Source organism: Lissotriton vulgaris, chromosome 7 (assembly GCF_964263255.1).
Source record: "Lissotriton vulgaris chromosome 7, aLisVul1.2, whole genome shotgun sequence".
Classification (NCBI taxonomy): Eukaryota; Metazoa; Chordata; class Amphibia; order Caudata; family Salamandridae; genus Lissotriton; species Lissotriton vulgaris.
This window is the reverse complement of record NC_141695.1, coordinates 860,587,781-860,609,733: the sequence shown is the minus strand read 5'-3', so window position 1 is coordinate 860,609,733 and position 21,953 is coordinate 860,587,781. Positions and strand designations below refer to the sequence as shown.

The 21,953-nt window shown below is 45.3% G+C and overlaps 1 protein-coding gene across 2 annotated transcripts in view; it reads right to left on the bottom strand.

Annotated features, from left to right (window-relative positions):
- FAXDC2 (fatty acid hydroxylase domain containing 2) overlaps window positions 1-21,953 on the bottom strand; it is a 335,302-nt gene that overhangs the window by 71,424 nt on the left and 241,925 nt on the right. For both annotated transcript variants that reach the window (XM_086931249.1, XM_086931248.1), the window contains exon 6: window positions 5,896-6,101. In XM_086931249.1, coding sequence (XP_086787375.1) covers window positions 5,896-6,101 — 206 coding nt within the window. The remainder of the gene's footprint in view (window positions 1-5,895; window positions 6,102-21,953) is intronic.

Here is a 21,953-nt window from a genome sequence, read left to right as displayed (position 1 = left end):
TCCACCACCACACCCACCACCACTACATCCACCACCACATCCACTACAACCACCACCCCATCCACCACTACCACCACCACCACCGCATCCACCACCACATCCACCATCACCACCACATCCACCACCACCACCACATCCACCACCACATCCACCATCACCTCCACATCCACCATGACATCCACCGCCACATCCACCACCACATCCACCACCATCACATCCACCACCGCCACATTCACCACCACCACCACATCCACCACCACTTCCACCACCACCGCATCCACCACCACCACATCCACCACCACTTCCACCACCACCGCATCCACCACCACCACATCCACCACCACCACCACCACTACATCCACCACCCCATCCACCACCACCACCGCATCAACCACCACCACCGCATCCACCATCACCACATCCACCGCATCCACCACCACCGCATCCACCACCACATCCACCACCACCACATCCACCACCACCCCCTCATCCACCATCACCTCCACATCCACCATGACATCCACCGCCACATCCACCACCACCACATCCAACACCACCGCGTCCACCACCACCACCGCATCCACCACCACCACCACCACACCCACCACCACTACATCCACCACCACAATCACCACAACCACCCGCCCATCCACCACCACCACCACATCCACCACCACATCCACCATCACCTCCACATCCACCATGACATCCACCGCCACATCCACCACCACATCCACCACATCCACCACCACCACTGCATCCACCACCGCATCCACCACCACATCCACCGCATCCACCACCACCGCATCCACCACCACATCCACCACCACATCCACCATCACATCCACCTTCACCTCCACCACCACTACCACCACCACATCCACCATCACCTCCACATCCACCATGACATCCACCACCACCCCATCTACCACATCCACCACCACCGCATCCACCCCCACCACCACCCCCACCACCACTACATCCACCACCACATCCACTACAACCACCACCCCATCCACCACTACCACCACTACCGCATCCACCACCATCTCCGCATCCACCACATCCACCGCATCCACCACCACCACATCAACCCTATCCAACACCAAATCCACCACCACATCCACCATCACATCCACCATCACATCCACCACCACCACCACATCCACCACCACATCCACCATCACCTCCACATCCACCATGACATCCACCGCCACATCCACCACCACATCCACCACCACCACATCCACCACCGCCACATCCACCACCACCACCACATCCACCACCACCACATCCACCACCACTTCCACCACCACATCCACCACCGCATCCACCACCGCAACCACATTTACCACTTCCACCGCATCCACCACTTCCACCGCATCAACCACCACCACATCCACCACTTCCACTGCATCCACCACCACCACATCCACCACCACCACATCCACCACCACCACCACCACCACCACCACATCCACCACCACCACCACATCCACCACCACTACCACATCCACCACCACATCCACCACCTTATCCACCACCTCATCCACCATCGCATCCACCACCACCACATCCACCATACCCACCACCATTACTTCCACCACCACATCCACCACCACTTTCACCACATCCACCACATCCACCACCACCACATCCACCACATCACCACCACATCACCACCACATCCACCACCTCCACCACCACCACATCCACCACCACATCCACCTCCACATCCACCACCATCACCACCACATCCACCATCACCACCACCACCACCACACCCACCACCACATCCACCACCACCATATCCCCCAGATCCACCACCACCACATCTATATGTGTGTGGCTCTGTGTGTGTAGGTGCAAATGCAATGTTCTTGGATTTTCGTCACAATAAAATACACTGAACATAATCTTCACAAAAGTTATTTACAAACGTTTAAGCTATTGCTATTATAAATTACAATAACTTTTATGTAAGTATTAATTATTTACAAAATTAAAAGCCATTGTTATTTGTAATATCAATACATCTAAGTCACGTAAATACAACACACATTGCATTACAAATGCTATAGGTGTCAAATTTGCAAAAGTTAAAACTATTGACATTGTAACTGACAAAGCTATTAATTTTGCTACTTTCAAAACCAACACATAAATAAAAAAAGTGTCATTTACAATACCAATAGCTCAAACTTTCCTAATGCGAGACCTATTGCATTTCCAATGCTTGTTTCTTGTTGCGCTGCACCCTCACTATCCCCAGTAGACTCACATATGGGATTTAGTATCCATCCTTGATGAAAAAAACATCTCTGAGCTCCTTCATAACAGCAAAGAAGTCGTAGCTCCCAGTAGCGACTAGGTTTTCCCTACTGGTAAGGAGGACCCACATGATGAAGCATGTCACCTTCGGGTGAGTGAGGGTTCTAGTCCTTAAGGGATGAATTCCCCTTATTGGTTGTTAAAGTCTTTTTGTTTTGTATCTGCGTGATTTCAGTTGAGAGGAATAATAGGCTGGACACTTAGCATAATAGCTGAGAGTGTTTTGACAAGAACCAAGGTGATTGTATGTGGTTAATGTAATTATAAAGAGGAGATTTTACCTCGCTGGTCGTTAAACTTTTTCCTTGGACCCTAAATCCACAGTTGTTGTTATAATTTTGTGTATTTCTGCCAGACAGCGACACAAAGGGAAAATAGGTTTTGGCAGAATCGATCACTCTGAGTTAACAAGGGGGAGCAGCTATCACCTACCACACTTGCACATCACAAAGGCCCTGCCTATGCACTCTCACAAAGGGTTTCTCACTAGTCTTTAGTGACCCTTAGACAAGCTGGGGCCAGGGCAGAGAAGAAGGGGATGCCTGACATCTCAGGGAGTCAAAACCTCTAGAAGCTTCCACCACCTTAATGTGGGCACCAGGTATAAATGTTGGACCCTGAGACTCAACTCTTCAGTATATTTCCGGACCTCTGGACTCTGCCAGGAAGAAGAACTACTGTGCTGCTGATAGGGCTGCCACTCTCATGACTGCTGCTCTGAAGGACTGCTGCCCTGCTGTGCTGAGCTGCTGCCATTCTGCCCTCTTGCCTGAGTGAGAAGGACTGGACCTACACCTCTAAAAGAAAGACCCCAAAGTGACTTCAATGGCTAGTTGGCTGGCGTCCTATCAGAAGCTTCAGGAACATAACAGGCTGCCAACAACCTTGAACCCAACACCTGGTCTGTGCCATCTGTGAGTCTTACCTTGCCAAGTGGTACCACCACAGTACTGGACCTTGGAAGTGGGCCTGATGGTGCTCTGCCAGTCCATCAAGGGACCCAGCAGAACGGACGCATCTCCTCTGCAGCACTGTACTACCCTGAGCAGAACTGACGCATTGCCTCTGCTGCATTGGCTTGCCCAGTGCAAGGACTTTGCATCACAGCCTGCAGCCCCATCGGAACCGCTGCTGTGCAATGCATCCCCGACGCAGGCCATCACAAGCCTCTCATCGAAGGCAGCATACAAGACGACGCAGGACTCAGCATCGCAAGGTCCGTAGTGTCTTCAGAACCAGCCAGTGCACGATGCATCCTTGACATAAGACCTTGCATTGCAAGCCTTGTTGTCGACAGCCTCCCCAAAAACGGCGTCCGACATCATATCCCAGCCTTGCAGCTCCTCGGCCTTGTCTTCATTTGTAACATTCCATGGTGACTGGCCCATTTACTTCAGTTGTTACACGGTACCTGTTATTGAGTCTGTAAGCACTATTTTCTTTATCGAGTTACTCTTACTGCAGGCACACTGTGCTTTGCTTACATTCAGTCTTTGGTGCCTTCTTTACAACCCTACTCTTCCTCCCATTTTTCATGCCTTCTTTTCCCCTGCCCTCCCTCCCATTGTCCGTGCCTTCCTTATCCCCCCGCCCTCCCTCCCTCGCTCCCTTCCTCTCATTGTCCGTGGTGCCTTCTTTACCCCTCTCCCTGCCGTTGTCCATGGTACCTTCTTTACCCCTGCCTTCCCTCCCGTTGTCCGGGGGGTGCCTTCTTTACCCCCGCCCTCCCTCCCGTTGTCCGTGGTGCCAACCTTACCCCGCCCTCCCTCTTGTTGCCCATGGTGCATACATATTGGCTATGCCAATGTTTTTTTTTAAATTTTATATGCTAAATAAGGGCGGCCGTGCTTCTTGTTGCACGCAACTCACCCAACTCTTTATTATTATATTTATTGACTTGCTAAATAATGGTGGCCGCGCGGCTCTCGTAACTTGAAACAAGCATTTGCAATTGAATAGGTGTCGCAGTTACGTAAGTTTGAGCTAATGGCATTGTAAATGACAATGCCTTTTATTTATGTTTTGGTTTTTAAAACGTAAATAAAAGGCATTGTCATTTACAATGCCAGTAGCTTAAACTCGCGTAAATGTGAGACCTCTTGTACTGCAAATGCTTGTTCTAAATTGGTGTGGGATTTTTCGTGTGGTGTTTTCACTTCATTACTGTTTGAAGTGCTGTATAAATCTTTACCCATTGCCTCCATGTGAAGCCTGGCTGGTTTGTGCTCAACCAGAGGGTTGAGCACAGGTTAATTTGGGGTTTGCTTGCGCCTGATACTGACAAGGAATGTGGTTCCTCCCAACCAGTAACGCAATTTCTTACACAATGCAGGAAGCCATAAATCCTAGCAAGCACATAACAATGAGAACTGGGATGGTACTGAGCTTCAGAAAAAGAGGTAGCACTTGTTGGAAGCTTGAATCCTTTGAGGGCTGGAGATGCCGTTTCACTCTATCGAGCTGATGCCCGACCTTAGGAAGGGTTGAATTTGAAGTGGCTCCAAGAGGGATTGTGTGGCAATTATTGTGAAGGAGGGAGACTGTGGCCTGAAAGTGGACCAGGCATTCTTGTTTGTTTGTACTCTTTATCAACCAGGCATCCAGGTAAGGAAACACATGGATTCCCACCCTCCTTAGATGAGCAGCTACCACTGCTAGGCATTTTGTGAAAACCCTTGGAGCTGTGGTGACCACGAAAGGCAAAACCTTGAATTCATAGTGTTGCCCATTTACCAGGAATCAGAGGTAGCAGCGATGAGCTGGCTGGATTGGGATGTGAAAGTACGCATCCTTCAGGTCGAGGGTGGACATGAAGTTGCCTAGCTGTAGTAGAGGGATGACATCCTATAGGGTTACCATGTGAAAGTGCTCTAACAGAATGTACCTATTGCGGTGACAGAGGGCAAGGATTGGTCTGAGGGAGCCTTCCTTCTTGGAGATTGGAAAATACAGGGAATAGATACCCTTGCCGAAGTGTTGCAGGGGTGCGGGCTCTATGACTCCATTGGAGAGAAGAGCCTGAACATCCTCCTGTAGCCATATGAGCTGTTCGGGATCACATCTGAACCCGATGACGGACAAAAACAATCTCAAAATGATGATAGGGACCATGTGCATCTACAATGCACCTAGAGGAGAAGTCACCAAGACTTCATAACTCGAAAGACTTCTTCAGAAAAAACCAACCTGCAACGCCTGAGCCCAACACTAGATGGCAGAGTACGCATAGCATGTGTATCTACAACCACACATGCTACAAACACATGTACCTTCTCCAGTAAGGATTACTAATGTTTTGAGGAGTGGAAGATATTTACCTGCATTGAGGGGAAGGCTTTACAAATAAAGCATCTCCAGAAATAAAGATTATCAGGACAGTGAGGGATGCTCTTCGTTTTCAGATGATTTTGATTGCTACTTTCAGGCCCATAGAGTACCAGGCTCACGGAAGAACTCTCCCATGTCCTATGTGACCCAAGGAGGGCCTCCCTCTCTCTGGCCCACTCTCAGGATCCCCAGTCCATTGACCGCCTATACTATGGCCCAGCCTTTGGGTAGACTCACCGGTGAGAGTAGTAGAAAAGCACCTCCTCAATGAGGGTGAAGATGGACAGCTCCAGCAGAACCCAGTGAAAGGTGGGCAGCTCTGGCCCACAAGGGTTCCCTCTCCAGTGCATTATGGGATACATAACCATCACCATAGGTAAGGAGATAAAGACCTGGTTAAAGAGCACAGTGAGAGCCGCCTGCCGCAGCCGGACCAGGTCTACCTGAGGGAGATAAAAAGAAGGGAACAGAAGTCAGCAATACATGAACCATTTGAAAAGCAGTGTTAGTCATATATGAGGCATGTTATGGATGGGTCAATAATACATGAGTTGTGTCGTACATAAGCCATGCTACAGCTACGCATTACATACATTAAATATGTTACAGGTTGTTCCGTCAAATTAGACATGTAATGGTCACATCAGTCATAAATAAGACATGTAAGGAGCTGCACAGCCATATAGGAGCCTTATGACAGGCACATGTATTATGCACAAAACATGCCATAGGCTATTCTGTGGAACAAGATATGTTGCATCCACAACAACCATAAATCCAACATGTCCGACACAGAACAACCACCTATCAAACCTTTCACAGCCACATTAGTCATATGTGAAGCATGCCTCAGACACCATAGACATACCTGGGACATGTCATAAATAAATGTCTCATTCAAAACCATGGTAATCCCAGTTCAGTCATACATGAGGCATTTAACCACTTATAGGCAGGATGGGATTTACATAAGTGTCTCATTCGTCCAAAGTCTTTGGACAGTCAAATGCCTTATTCCCTCCTAATCAAATGATGAATTAGATGCAATCGTTTCCATGCAGTGCGAGACAGACTTCTACCATGAAATTCTTCAGTTGTCCCTGGTGTTATCTCTGTAGTGTCATCCCTCTTCTTTCTCTCCCATTGCCCTCTCCCCATACAGGCAACCCACCCTATCTACTAAAAAACGCCTAGATCTGCAAAGCTCTGCTGTGAAGGAAGTCATCAGGCATTAGTGCTCACAATTTGCCATCTTCAACGATTACTAAACATACCCCCCAAACACCATGAAGCATTTACAGGTAATTCCGTTCACAGTATGAGCTATGCAAGAAAACCCATTCCCTCACGCACTCAGAAGAACCACGCATTACATGTAAAACCATATAAAGAAAATATTCAAAACAAAAAATCAAAGTGTCACGTGTTAGTGTAGGGAACAAAAAAGAACTACCTAAGGATGTAGAGATGGCCTTAGCAGAGGTATAAAACACACCGAACTGTGCGTGCAGGCGCAAGGCCTGTGTCGGTTCTGTGTGCATAGAAAAGGCATCTCCAATGAGTAGCTCATGAGCTACTAGAACCTCTCCAGCTACCTGTCAGTAGCTCTCCTGAGTGCATCCCAATCTTTTAAGTTAGAAAAATGTTCTTGGTTAAATGAACATATGTGTGACAGAACTGTGTATTCCAAGACGTATTTGATTTTGAGTGATAAATCATGTGTGGAGACCTATTTCTAATGTGATTACTTTTGACCCAGGCGCACTGTGTCGGGCATGCATTACCTACGTGTAGACATTCTAAATTGACAATGCCTTTTTTTATATTACTGCTGGTAACCCTGTAAATGTACAGAGGTGATCACTGCAGGCATACTTGGACTTGGGGAAAACTAGTGTAACCTTATCTCATTTGGTCACTGTTGTACTAATAATATTAGTTGCTTGTGATGATTTTCGTTTAATATAAATAGCTATTAATACACAAAAGGTTGGAGACCCATCTCTGTGTTCATGCAAGAAGAAAGCATGCAGGACTTTTACTGCGGAGCGTACTGAAATATTACACAGAAGGCTCTTCTTCTGTATAAGCTGGGTTGTTTTATGTGATGGTATGGTTTAACGGCCTGGTGCCATGCATGCACAGCTGAGCAGTTCTCAGGGGTAGTGGGAAGGGATAGCAGTGCAGATTGTTAAGGTTACCTAAAAGGCAATATCTTGTAAAATAAGCAATGGTTTTCAAGAATTTAAAAACTGAGAGGAGAACGAGGCAGTGTGTGTGACTGAAAACTCCAGTACACAACTATTTACTAGAGAGTACATTAATTAGGAGGGGTGTAACACCCCAAACACCCCCTGAAGCTACAATGGTATGCAAACAGGTCTCTTCCTGCTACTTATCTGTAATGCATCCCACTGTGCTGATGTAGTTACTAGTTTATTGTTGTCATCTATGCTAACCTGTTATACATTCCATAGCTAATTTGCTAGCGGTACCGGGTTGGTATACACATTGGGCTGTTTTTTGTATCTGTATGGGCTGTGTACATTACAGGGATGTTCTGGCACCTGTAATGGGACGGTATGCCTACTTGCCTGTTATTCACCTGTGTACTGGGCTGGTACTCATTCAAAGTATATGCTTGTGTTGCCTTTAATAAGCTGGTACACATTACTGGGATGTTCCCTACGCTTAGCGAATACACATCCTATGCTGTTCATGCCACCTATACAAGGCTAGCGTTGGGACAGGAATGCACCCTGTGTGGTATATGGATGTGTACCCCTGCCATAAATACCTGTATGTAGTCATAGTAGTGGTACACACTGTAGTCTGACTTATTTTGGGTCTGACGTCATGCTAATCTACCTTGTGCGCTGAGTTCTAGATCTATCTTGGACAATATGAGATCTAGAACCTGTCCTGTGACCTTAAGTGGCGAACCAAGCATGCCCTCATAGTGGACAGAAACGGTCCCCTTAGTGGTGGAAGTATATTGTGTTTTGTGATATCTTGTAAAGGACCAGAAATTTTAAAATCTGTGACAGTGTGCCTGCTGACCCCTCCTTAGTAATCTTCTACTGTTATGTGAAGCCTACAACCTTGCGCTGACAACCTGTCTGTATGTCAAATGTGTATATAGTGTGGGTAATTTATGTGTGGTAGTAGGACTCTTTGTATGTGTGAGCCTGAGTACTGTAGACAGTGGGATTAATTTTGGATGTCCATGGTTTGGCACACTATGAGTACAGAAATTACATTAAGACTTTGGGGCATATTCATTGCGAAGAGTGGTGTTATGCAAACATTGCTAACGCCACGCACTGCCATTCTGAAAATGCAGGGATGCAGCATATTCTACAAGAATGTGGCGCACCCCACTGTTTGCTATATCTAGCCGCCTAGAGCCAACGCAGGCACCCTTACACCATGGTGCAAGGATGTCTCCGTTGAGGGGAATGATTGTTTATGTGCAGGAAGGTGTCCCTTCCTGCACATAAAGAACCCAGAATGGCGAATTGTATCTTCTGTGAGTGCTGCATTGTGCAACACACATAGAAGATGCCAATCGTCATTTTTGTAAATGATTGTTTATGTGCAGGAAGGGACGCCTTCCTGCACATGAACAATCATTCATGACGATTTGCTGTTTCTATTGGTGCTGCACAATGCAGCACACATAGAAATAACAAAACGAGGAGAAATTAAGCATTTCTCCTCTTTCCGCCATGTTAAGTATAGGTTTTCTCTGGTCTTAATGTTGGCTCTGCCTCCTACTTACACCCTTGGAAATAGAGGGCAGCATCAAAATCAATGAGTGTTGCAGCGGATCGCCCACCACAACGCCCATTGCATGTCCCTTTCATGCTAAGTGTAGCGTGAAAGGGGCGGCTCCAAGATGGCTGCAACAAAGTAGAGCTCCAGCCAGCCGACCGCCGTATCAGCAAAATCCTGTCACCCACAGCTCCAAACAATATGAAATAAGCTCAGAACTGCCTTATAGGCAACTCAACGTAGGGAACCTGCAGTCTGATCCCGGAGCTGCATTCCCGAAATGACAGAAATCACTCCCATCACAGAGATCTTCCTGAGGATGAAACGGTGGCTGGGAAACAGAACGCGGTGCCATTCGAATGTTGTTTGCCCCACTCAGATCTGAAATGAGCCGTGGCGAGAGGAGAGGCGAGACGGGGCTATGTCGCTTAGCAAGGTGCTGAGGCTTGGCCCCCTCCGACCGTAACGTCTCGTAACAACATTAACAACCCAGAGAGCTGAGCGTCCGAACAGCTCTGGGGACATGGACATGACCAAGGGCAATAGCCCTGAGTGGTGACTCGGGGGGTGGGGGGAGGGCGGTACGACCATAAACAACACGCTCCAGGTGGCAGTTGTACATTAGGCTGCCACTGCATGATACCAACGCGGTCATCAGAAATTGACCGCGATGCACAGAGCAACGTGGGACCCATTTGACTGCCAGTCCAAGTAAGATCCCATTCCTCGCAGGCGGTGTTGCGCTTGGCCCGGCGCAGTGCAGGGCCGCATGAGTCCTAGTGCAACAGAAGCTCACAGTAGACAGATTACAGGGCCACACACTATAGACAAAGGGCTGTCTTCAATTCTCAACAAAGGAGGCTCTGGTAAGGCAATGAGAAACAGCGCCAAACACAACCCAGATACGCCTATGAGGGAGCACTAAGGATTGCAGGCGCTCTTGGGGATGCACGAGGTGGCGCAACAGTCAATCCGGTGCTCATGAACAAGATAACTTATGATATTACTCGAGAACCCCCCTCGTGACAGGACCACCAAAAGGGCCATGGTTACAGTCGCAATCAGGAGGCATCCAGAGAAAAGTGCAGGCTAAAGATTGCACATGGTGATTCACACACCACCATCTGAGTGAACACTAGAAGTGGTGTGCTGAGCATAGAAACCTCAAGAGGCAGGCACAGCGGCATGGACTTCGAGTGTGCACATTAAGATCATATGCTGTGGGGGGCCAGGTGCACCACGCCATCTGTGACCTTGTAGCGGGTTCCCAAATATCCTTTGCAATCACAATGTGCGACACAGGTCTGCGCGGTGACGCCTTGGTTTGAAAGAGAGTACAGGCTATAGAAACAACCTGCACCATGTGGAAGATGGACAAAACGCAGTCCAAGCTGCACTTCGGAGCACGAAAGACCCCCAGGTCCAAGAACCAGATCACAGAAACTGGAATACCCCTGCACACTCTTAGCAATTATAAACAGTCAAAAAGTGTTGACTTCTAGTGAGCACGGACAAAGCCTAGCAATTAAACAATTAATAATTGATATATCTTCAAGTCTTTCGGTGGTGGGTGGTGTCTTTAATGCCTACGTCTGGACTGAGCTGCTTCAAACACATGGAGATGAGCACAAGGACGTAAGACTTGTTTTGCACGCTACGACAGCAGGGGTAAAAGAAGACTGAGCAGTGAACTGATTACACATTCGACTTTTGGGGAAATGTCATCTGCACCGGACTCTAATTCATTCTTTCACCAAAGCATGCTGAGAGACAATCCTAGATTGGGTCACCTAGGAGGGAGAAACCACAAAGAGGAGGAAAGGGGTGTAGCGTCCACAAGAAAATTGTGATCAGGGGTTCCCGCAATTGAACTGTGTAATATTCAGTACTACTGTGTAATTAAAAGTGCTTTATATTCAAAAACACAAGCGCTGGGCATTTGATTTGATCTGTTGGTTGATGGTCGAGTTCTTCGCTTGTGCTCCGAACGCTACCTCCCAGTGAAACCTGTGACTGCTTGCCATCGGTACTATCAAGTGCAGAAAGAGTTGTGCTTGGCCTAGTTTGCAGAATCATAGTAAGATTGACCCCAGGGCACCAGTGGCCAATGACCTCAACCACCACGGTTGTGGCCAAATTACCCCTATCTGCCCCTGTGGCCCCTAGAATGGGGTCCGACAGCTAATTTATTTATACACTGGGTTGCTTGTTTCCCCTTCATTTGGGTGATATACATTACTGGTCTTTTTTGCTGCCTGTTCTGGGACGATATGTATCACAGGGCTCTGCTTGCCACCTGTACTGGATTATAACACATTCCTTTGCTGAGCATCCCATATCTACTCAGCTGGGGGAAACATCCTTTACAACAAATCCATTACAATGCATGCTATTAGATAGCATGCCATTAAAACACAAGTTCTATTACAACGCACTGCCATCACAAAGTATGCCATTACAACGCATGTGCCTTTACCACAAATGTAGTTGTAAAGGCATGAATGGTAAAGGTGGATGTGTTTTACATGTAAGTATAAGGTTAGTATATATCGGGTCATTTTTGGGTTCAGGGTAGGTATGGGTTCTTGGGTGGCAGGGTAATTTTAGGGTTTGAGGTGGGTAAGGGTTTTGGGATTTTAAGGGAATGTGTGTGTGTGTGTATATATATATATATATATATATATATATATATATATATATATATATATATATATATATATATATATATATATATATATATATATATATATATATATATATACATATATATATATATCCAATACCAGTTCAAAACTTCTCGATCCTAGAAGGCGCTGACCCCGTGAATTTTGTCAAAGTAAGATCCTTTATTCCATGTTACAGCTCAGACGCGTTTCGGTGGTATCCACCCGCCTTGCTCACTACATCTGGCTACCACCACATTTACTCTTATGTACTTGGAAAACATTGTTTTGACAGGTTGCAACTGGTTCTCGTTGCCATGCCAACCCTGTCAAGACGCTTCTAAACAACATAGAAGAGTTTACTGTATGTGACTAGTATGCATAGAAACTCTTACTTACATATGTTTTGAAACCAGACAAAATGTTAAAGTTCATATTTGTTAGTTCTGTGCTAGGCAAATTAAGTTGTGTAGAAAAAATGATAATCAACATAACTCAAATAAAATAAATAACATTATTTTCAAAATTATGAGCGTGAAGGGCTGAAAGACAAACATACTGGGAACAGCTCATGACATTATGTTCGTCAGTCATGTACATGTGATTGAAAACCTGTGTTTTTAGAACGTTTAAAAGCCACATCACAAACCCACGTATTAGTGCGAATGGTTTGACTATAAATTCACACAGTGGTCCCCCAAACTTCTGATATACAGGGCCTTACAAGATGATCATTCCTGTTTGCCTAATGCAGTCGGTGATCTGAGGCAAAAAAACACACACGTGTTGGCAGTGATGTTTCTAATCTATTCGTTACAGCAAGGAGTTTTTGCTTACATAAAATCCAAATGGAGTATGGTACCATCAAATACCCATGTTTAACGTTCTGCTGTACTTATCAAATATATGCCTTGGGTCACGGCATACCTGACATGTTCCGAGTTGCTCCGTGTTTGAGGTGCTTTTAAATAATTTGTGTGTTTTGTGTAACGTGTCAAAAACAAAAAATTAAAGTTTATATTTTCAGTAGGTGAGTCACAGATGTTACCAGAGTGGTACAAGAACAGGACCAAGCAAATCTGGACTAGAGGAGTACATTAAGTGCCTCATCAGCATTTAACCCATTGGGAATCTTAGAATCAAGCATAATTATATATCTTGACTCTAGGCGTCTCAGCGCCAATAGCCAATTTCCACCCCTGATGTTTTTGGGTATGTTGTCAATTACATAATACGACAACACCTGAGCGTTTCCTGTGTGATGGGTGTTTATGTGCCTAGCCACAGGGTATGCTTGGTCATCATTTGCTAAGGTGTTGCAAGATTCTTACATGTGCCTGGTGGATGGTACTTCCCACATATCTTTTTCCACAACTACACACCAGTACGTACACTGCGTATTCAGTCTTGCATGAAAAACTCCCCCTGATTGTATAGAGTTTTTGTCTGAAAGGTAGTGTAATAGAGTTGAAGCTGATTCCATATTTACAGGCTTTGCACTTGGTGCATTTCCAGAAATCCCTTTTGTGCCTGGAGCCACTTGGTTGCCTTCGTGTTGGTTGGGGCATTGCAGGCTAACTGACTCCTCATGGATTTCGCCTTCCTAAACGTGACTGAGGGTGATTTTTCACATAGTGGACCTAAAATCGGGTCATTTTGTACCAGTGACCAGTGCCTATTTAAGATCTTATGTAGGTTGGTATGGTACGTAGTAAGTCTCGGGGTGTTTAGTGTGTTTTTGTCCTTGTTGTTAGTGCTACTCTGTACTGGGAACAGGAGGTCTTTTCTGTTCTTTTCCCCACACTTTAGTTCTGCCTTTTCTAGGGTCCTCTGACTATAACCTCTGTTTCTCAGTCTTGAAAAAAGGTTTTCCTTCACCTCACTCAGATCTTTTTTAGTGCTGCAATTACGTGTCATTCTAAGGCATTCTGCATAAGGTATTGACTCCTTGAGTTTGGTAGGATGGAAACTTTGGGCATGTAGTAATGCGTTTCCTACCGTGGGCTTCCTATATGTCCGTGTCTGTATTTTGTTGTTAGCTATGAAGAGTTCCAAATCTAAGAATTGTATTGTAGTATTGCTGGTGGTGCAAGTGAACTTAAGGTTTAAAGAGTTCTCATTAATTTCTGTTGCAAAGGTTTCAGCGCTCTCACTTGACCCTTTCCATAGGATGAAGATATCATCTATGAACCGTTTGTAGACTACTACATTGTTAGTTATGTTATGTTAGCAATTTGTTGAGCGCAACAGCTGGCCCAGCAACGAGGCGTCCCGGCGCTAAGAACCAAAGCATAACCAACTGAGGAAAAGTGGGGGAGGGGGAGGGGGAGGGGATTACAGAGGAGAAAAGAGGTGCGTTTTTACTGCTTTGCGAAAAGCAGACAAGTTGGTGAGGTGACGAATGTGGAGGGGCAAGGAGTTCCATAGTTTAGCTCCCTTTACTCTGAAGGAGCGATCTCCGATACGACAAAACTTCGTTCGAGGGACCACCACTAGATGTTGACCCATGGAACGAAGATTGCGTTGGGGGTTATAAGGAGTGAGCAGCGTTCGGAGTAGTTCAGGGCCATTCGTTCTAAGGATTTTAAAGGCGATGGTAAGGGCCTTGAACTCGATGCGAGCTTCTATGGGCAGCCAATGAAGCCTCTGAATGGTGGCTCTGGCCGAGCATCTTCTGGGCAGGCCAACAATTGCCCTTGCCGCTGAGTTCTGAATATGTTGGAATCTGGATAACTCAGCTTTATTTGCGCCTAGGAGGAGGACGTTAGCATAGTCCAGCCGGGCAAGGATGGTGGCTTGGACAATGAGTTGCCTTGTCTTGGGGTCAAAGAAGCCCAAGATGGGGCTTAGGCTTCTCAGCAACCCAATACAGGTGGCTGCCACTTTTTTTGTATGCGACTGGTAATTCAGTGCAGAGTCCAGCCATACTCCTAGGTTTTTTACCAAGGATTTTAGTGGGGGGGTCGGACCAAGCAGAGGAGGCCACCAGTGGTCGTTCCAACCGCTAGTGTTCTTGCCCAGGAGTAGTACTTCTGTTTTTCCTGCATTGAGTTGCAGACAGTTTGCCGTCATCCAGTTGGCGACTGCAGCCAGCCCATCCCTAAATTTAGTGGCCGTGGCAGAGGGTGATTCAGTGGGGGAGTCATTTGTTCTTGGTGTTTGACCCCCAATACTTGCTCCTCCCACCAGCCCATATGCAGATTCGCATAGCTGGGGGAGAAGCAAGGACCCATGGTTGAACGTTGTGTCTGTTTATAGTGTAGCCTGTCGAAAATGAATGTGTTGTTGTTAAGACACCATTCGGTCATCTCCAATAACATGCCGGTGTGATGGTATACGGATATGGGTCTTTTGCCTAAGTAGTGTTGTAGTGCTCTTAGCCCATCATTGTGTCTTATACTCGTATAAAGTGATTGCACGTCAAGGGTCATAAACAAGTAATCATCATTCCAATCAACATCATACAATTTACTCAAAAATTCCCCACTGTCTCTTATGAACGCTGGTAAATCCCGCACTAGAGGTTGTAAGAAGTGATCGATGAAAATACTAGTGTTCTCAAACAGACTTCCTATGGCTGAGATTATTGGTCTCCCCGGGGGCTGTTCTGCGTTTTTGTGAATCTTTGGTATCAAATAGAGTTGGGGGATTATCGAATAATCATTTTTGAGAAAATCAAATTCATGTTTATTGATAAGGCCCATTCCTTTCCAGCGATATAGTTCATTGTGGTATTTCTCTTGGATCCCCACAATATGTGTTGAACTGATACGGTTGTAACATTCTTGGTCCTGTAGTTGCGAGAGTGCTTCTTTATTGTACATTGTGAGTGGCCACGGGACAATGTTCCCACCTTTGTCTGTCCACCGCACCACAATGTCCGGTCTTGCTAGTATTTTAGAAATTAAGTTGTTGTATTCTATTTCCTGGTTGTGGTTGCGAGTGGTGAAATCCATTGTGCTCAGCAGTGACAGTTCATTCAAATCCTTGATTACATTGTCAGAGAAAAGATCTAAACCATCCTTTGGTAACATAGGCATAAAAACTGATTTGGGCTTAAAAGGAGTGCGTATTGTCTGATATATATCCAATTCTGATCTTGCCGCTGCCTCACTGGGAGAGGTTTGGCTGATTATGTCCTCTTGATCCAGAGCTGTCTTGTCTCTGAGTATCCCCATGTCAGCTGTAGTTAACGCCCCAGTTTGTTCCAGAGTGGTTGGTGTTTCTATGTTCTTTTTGTTAGTGTTGATGAAATATATTTGCAATTTGAGTTTTCGCACAAACTGGAAAAGGTCGATCCTAGTTTGTGCGTAATCAAAGTTAGTTTGTGTGCAATATGCAAGTCCAAGCGATAAAATTTCCATTTCTTTACTTGTCAAATCCATTATATCAAGTTGATTTATATATATATATATATATATATATATATATATATATATATATATATATAATATAGCATTTCTACTTACCTGTAAAATGCGTATATTTACTTATATTTCAAACTTATCTTAATCACGCATATGCCTTTAATAATCATGCTATTGCAACAAAATTCATTGTAAAGACATGCGTTGTAAAGGCATATGCGTGGTAAAAGTTTGCGATGTAAAAGTAACACGTTGTGATGGCATGCATTATGCTGTCATATATTCCTTAGCTGGTACACCTTACGGTGCTCTGGTTGTCGCTTGTACTTTCTGGTGTATATAATGTTATTTTCTTGCTAACTGTACTGAGCTTCACATGCTGCACTGTTCTTGGCACCTATACTGGGCAGGTACACATTACTATACTGTTCTTGCTATCTCTTCAGGGCTGGTGCCCACACAAGGCAACCTGTATAGGGCTAGTGCAACTACAGGGCTGTTTCCTGCCTGTAATGGACTAATATTCCTTCAGGGCAGTTTAAGCAATCGATATATATATATATATATATATATATATATATATATATATATATATATATATATATATATATATATATATATATATATATATTTGAAAAAGCAGTCCTTGTTCCGTCTATAATCGGCGGAACCCAATAGGTCTGGACCTCCAAAAGCCCCTCACAGTGCAGCGAATATACAACCAAGAAACAGTCACTCCTCAAGTGAGTTGCAGGAAGACGGTTTATTCAATTAAAGATGACGCGTTTCACTCCACTAGGGAGCTTGTTCACATAGCGCGCCCAAAACACTGAGAAATATTTATAGTAGCAATAAAGGTGGGACAATACAAAAAAGTGTGCACGCCCTCTCTGCATTTCATCATAGAGATAGTGAACAGATGCAACATACAAGTGCACAAAATGATAAAAGACAGACTAGTATTTACAAAATCAATTAGCATTTCATATGTAAATAATGTGATCCAAAAAATCTATAGTCATTCAAACAAAGGATGTGAAACGCATCATTTAAAAATTCAAACAAAATGATGAACAGTATTTCAAGAATAATTGTTTTTTTCCTTTTACATTGTGAAAAAATGAAGATTACTTTCAAAGAAGATAACGACATAGTGCCATAGAATAGAAAGAATCATAAATATTCACAATAATTAAATGAAAACACTAAACCAATGTTGCGACATAATGCCTATTTCCAAATTTCATAAGTGATCACATTATGGTGCTAACAATAAAATGTACTGTCTGCACAAAAGAATAACCTAAAAAAAGAGAGCTGTAGTGACAAAATATATGTGGAAGGATGCACAAATAAAAATAAAAAATCATTTAAACCATAATACATACATAAAGCACACAGCAAAAAGGATGACAGGTTATGCCAATTTTGTCACACACTGAAAGAATACAGTGTGGAAATCGCAATACTTATTACATTATTGTCATGTATCATTTCTACATTAGTGTATAATATAGGTAGTCACCAGCCGTGACTAAATCTAGAATGTCACAGCCCAGCGGCCAACCGAGAAGTGAAAACATGATGGTTTTGAACAATGGTAGAGAACATCTTAAGGGTTTTCAAGGACTAGAGAACATCGTAAGGATTTTCAAGGACTAGAGATACAACAACATATATATATATATATATATATATATATATATATATATATATATATATATATATATATATATTCACTGAAACAAAAAAAAATGGTTAAAGGGGTGTTACAATTAGGCTAAGATTTTACACACACAAAACCATACAAATTCAGCATATTTACCCGAGCTAACTATAACTTATGCCCCCATAATGCACTGCTTATGACCTCACATATTACATCACTCATAACATGGTCAGTGAAATCACTGATGACTTCTCAAATTGCATCACTGATGACATCATCCAGTGAGATTAAGTGTTTTATAAACTTTTCCGAGACTTAAAGGTATATACTAATCTACTGTATAATTTAAATTACTAATCTTTCTCTAGTAATAATGAGTGATACTATTTCCAATATATGTTATCTCATCTATATCCCCATTTTTTAAAATAGTGTACTATTTATTAGTAAACTAGTCTCTAAACTGACAGATATTCTCTGCTGATTTATATGTATGGTAGTGCTTTGCGACAGTCTAAGATGTTCATTCAGACTTTACTCCACAGTGATGGCTGAGTATAGTTCTGTTTTATGACATACTGACCAGTTTCCGTAGACCTCTCCCCTTGTGATGAATGACTGTAGCAGTAGATTGCAATACTTTCATCTGTTTGCTAAGACCTTTATCTAGGCTGACGGCTCAGTGTAGTAGACATTTACAACAGACTCCCCTCTGTGCTAACACCTTTCTCCAGGATAAATAATATTTAACTAGTGGTTTGTGACACAGTGGCCTGCACACTAAGACCTCTCTAGTGGCTGTATGTTATAGTGGTTTGTGTAAATCATTTGCACTAAAACCTCTTTGCAGGTTCATGAATAGTGAATAGCATTGTTGTGGTTTGCAATAGACTAGCCTTTATGGTTAGATGTTTTTCTTTGGTCATTAGAGTTTAGAGTAGTGGTTCAGAAGAGGCAGGACTATCTGCTGATAACGGTCTGTAACGCGATAAGGGAGTGTAGTAGTTGATAAGGTCACAGTAAGCTCTGTGCTGTATGTCTCATCTGTGTCTTCTTGTTATTTTTAAAAAGTTTAGATGGTATATTATTAAGTATATTGTAGTTTGGGGGCGTGGCCACGGAGGCAATCAGGATGGCTGCCTCCGACTGAAGCTCCGTCGATCGGGCCGCCAATCCCCTAATTTTAATGCCTTAAATCCACTTCATCGACTGCAACACATGTCCATCCTGAAATAGAGGTGATCGGCTATCGCCCGGTGACTGCCTGGTCTTTGGGAGCGGTGCGGGTGTCGAGTTTGGCGGAGGGGATCGGAGGCCGAGATCCCTTGCTGCGTCGGGCTGGTAGGTGGACGCGGCGGCTGTGGGTCCTGGGGTTTGCCGTGCGCTTGATCGGGGCGCTCGGTGCGCCCTCGCCTGCTCCCCTGTCTTCTCCCTGGTGGAGCTGCTTTGGTCCCGTCTCTGGGGCACGGTCGGGGCCCTCGGGCCTGGTGCACAGCCCGAGCCGGGACCTCGATTTGCAGCGCTGCCCGGCGGGCTGGGGGGTTTGTGCTGGGCGCTTTGGGTGCCTCGGTGGGGTGCTGCGGCGACTGCGGGTGCTGCGGGCGTGTGTGCCTCCCCCCGGCTGGTGACGGCCCGCCTGATCCCGGTGCCCTCCCCCCTAATCACGAGTGTGGGCTCCTTGCACAACAACAGGTGCCTTTCACGCCCCACCTAGGCAGTCATTACCCAGAGGGTACATTACACAGGACTGTTGTCTGCATCACTTGCTGCTCCCCTAAATCTCACCCCGACTACGTGGAATATTGATGCGGCCTCCCGACCATAATCGCTGTTGTTGCTACCCATCTGGGGGTTGAATTGGTGCCCCTCCCACACCGGAATGCTATCTTTGGGGCGCACCCTGCTCATGGCTGGGATTACCACGCTTGTAATCTGCCTCCTGGCTCTGGGACTTCACTCCAGATTGTCTCTGGCACTCTGCACCGTGGTGGATCCCCACCTGCGTTGCAGAGGCATCGTTAATTTATTTGGCGCGTTTCTGCGGTGCCCTGGCGCTGACGCCCCCTGAGGCTTCACACCTTGTCCATCCCTCGGACTATGTCCCTGCCAACGAGCTCATAGGGGTAGCGGGAGTCCCCTCGCTGGTCCTGGCCAATCGCTTGCTGTGCGCAATCGTAGCCCCTTGATGAGCGGCTGCCTTGCCACTGCCCACTACCCGCCAGAATACACCATGGAAAAGAGAGACCCGAACCAAAGAAAACTCAGCTTTGCTAAAGCCTCCTTGCCAACTACGAACGCCTCCCTGGTTCTTCCACAGGCGCAGGGGCACCATCTGATCGTGAAGACACAACATCTCTGGTCACTGCCATGATGAGTGAGATGAGGGCTGGATTTAAGTCTCTGGACAGCCGCTTTGATACACTCGAACAAAAATTCGCGGACATGGGATCGAGGGTGCAGGCTCATGATCGGCGATTGGACGTTGTGGAATCCAGAACATCAGACTTAGAGGATAGTGCTACCAAATCATTGAAGCGTCTGGAACGGGTCGAAAAAATCCTCAAAGACGTAGCCATCAAGAATGAAGACCTCGAGGCGTGTGGACGACGCAACAACATCCGCATCTTCGGCGTGGCAGAGACGACATCAACCGGGCGCATGGATACTTTTGTGGAAAATCTCCTTATTGAATTGTTCGGCAGAGACGTATTCACACAGGGGTTTGTGGTAGAGCAAGCCTATAGATCCCTGGGCCCTCGTCCCCGCCCTGGCCTGCCCCCGCGCCCCATAATTGCGAGACTCATGAACTTTCCCGATCACGATGCTGCGCTTTGTGCATCTCGCGAAAAAGGAGAAATCCGATGGCAGGGTAGCGATGTGTTGCTAGATTTGGTATAACTACTTATGCAGTCCTGATTGTTCATATTGGTTTGCCCGATCATCGAGGCGTTGCTGCCCCTCATGGCGGATGCCTTCCTTTTCTTGTTTTTTGAAGGTTTTTTCGTTATAGTGGATTGTATTTGCCCTTTATTAAGGCCATGTTTTTTTTCCCGTGCCACTACCAGATTGCATGGGTATGTCTCTTAGGGGTTGACAAGAGGCTGTGTGGTGGGTGGGGGGAGGGTTTTGTTTTCATATGTTCCATGTTTGATTGCTGCATGGTTGATCATGTCGTTGAGCTGGAGGAGAACTAGGCACTGTTCAGGGTATTTTTGATATTGATGTTCACATGGCCAAGTTAGGCCTGCAGCGCGGTCCTTCCGAGCTATCATTGATGTCCTGGAATGTTCGGGGGCTGAATGATTTTAAGAAGAGTAAACAGGTATTCAATTATATGTCTCGACACAAGATCAACATTGCTTTTTTGCAGGAAACGCACTTGTCCCCCCCAGACTTCTGTAACATCGCCAGAACCTGGGGTATTCACCGGTTTTTCTCCCATTATAGCAGGTACTCAAGAGGTGTTGCCATATTTATCCATAAAAGTGTGCCTTTCGCTCTTTCCAACAGTATCACTGACAAAGAGGGTAGATATATAATCGTCACAGGAACCCTTATGGGACACAGGGTCACGTTAGTTGGGATTTATGGTTCTAATGTAGACTCGAGGTGTCCCACTTTACAGGCCCAAGACCTAGAATCTGTCCTGAAGAAGGTGCTCGATAAAGAAAAAAACGAAACGCCGTGTCAACTTTTTCATGATTCTTGTTTTATGTATTATGTTTTACTTTTTATAAACTGTGTTTAAAATTATAATGTGTAACTACCCATGTTTTTTAAAAAATATTTACGATTGATATTGTATGTGAAATAATAAAAATT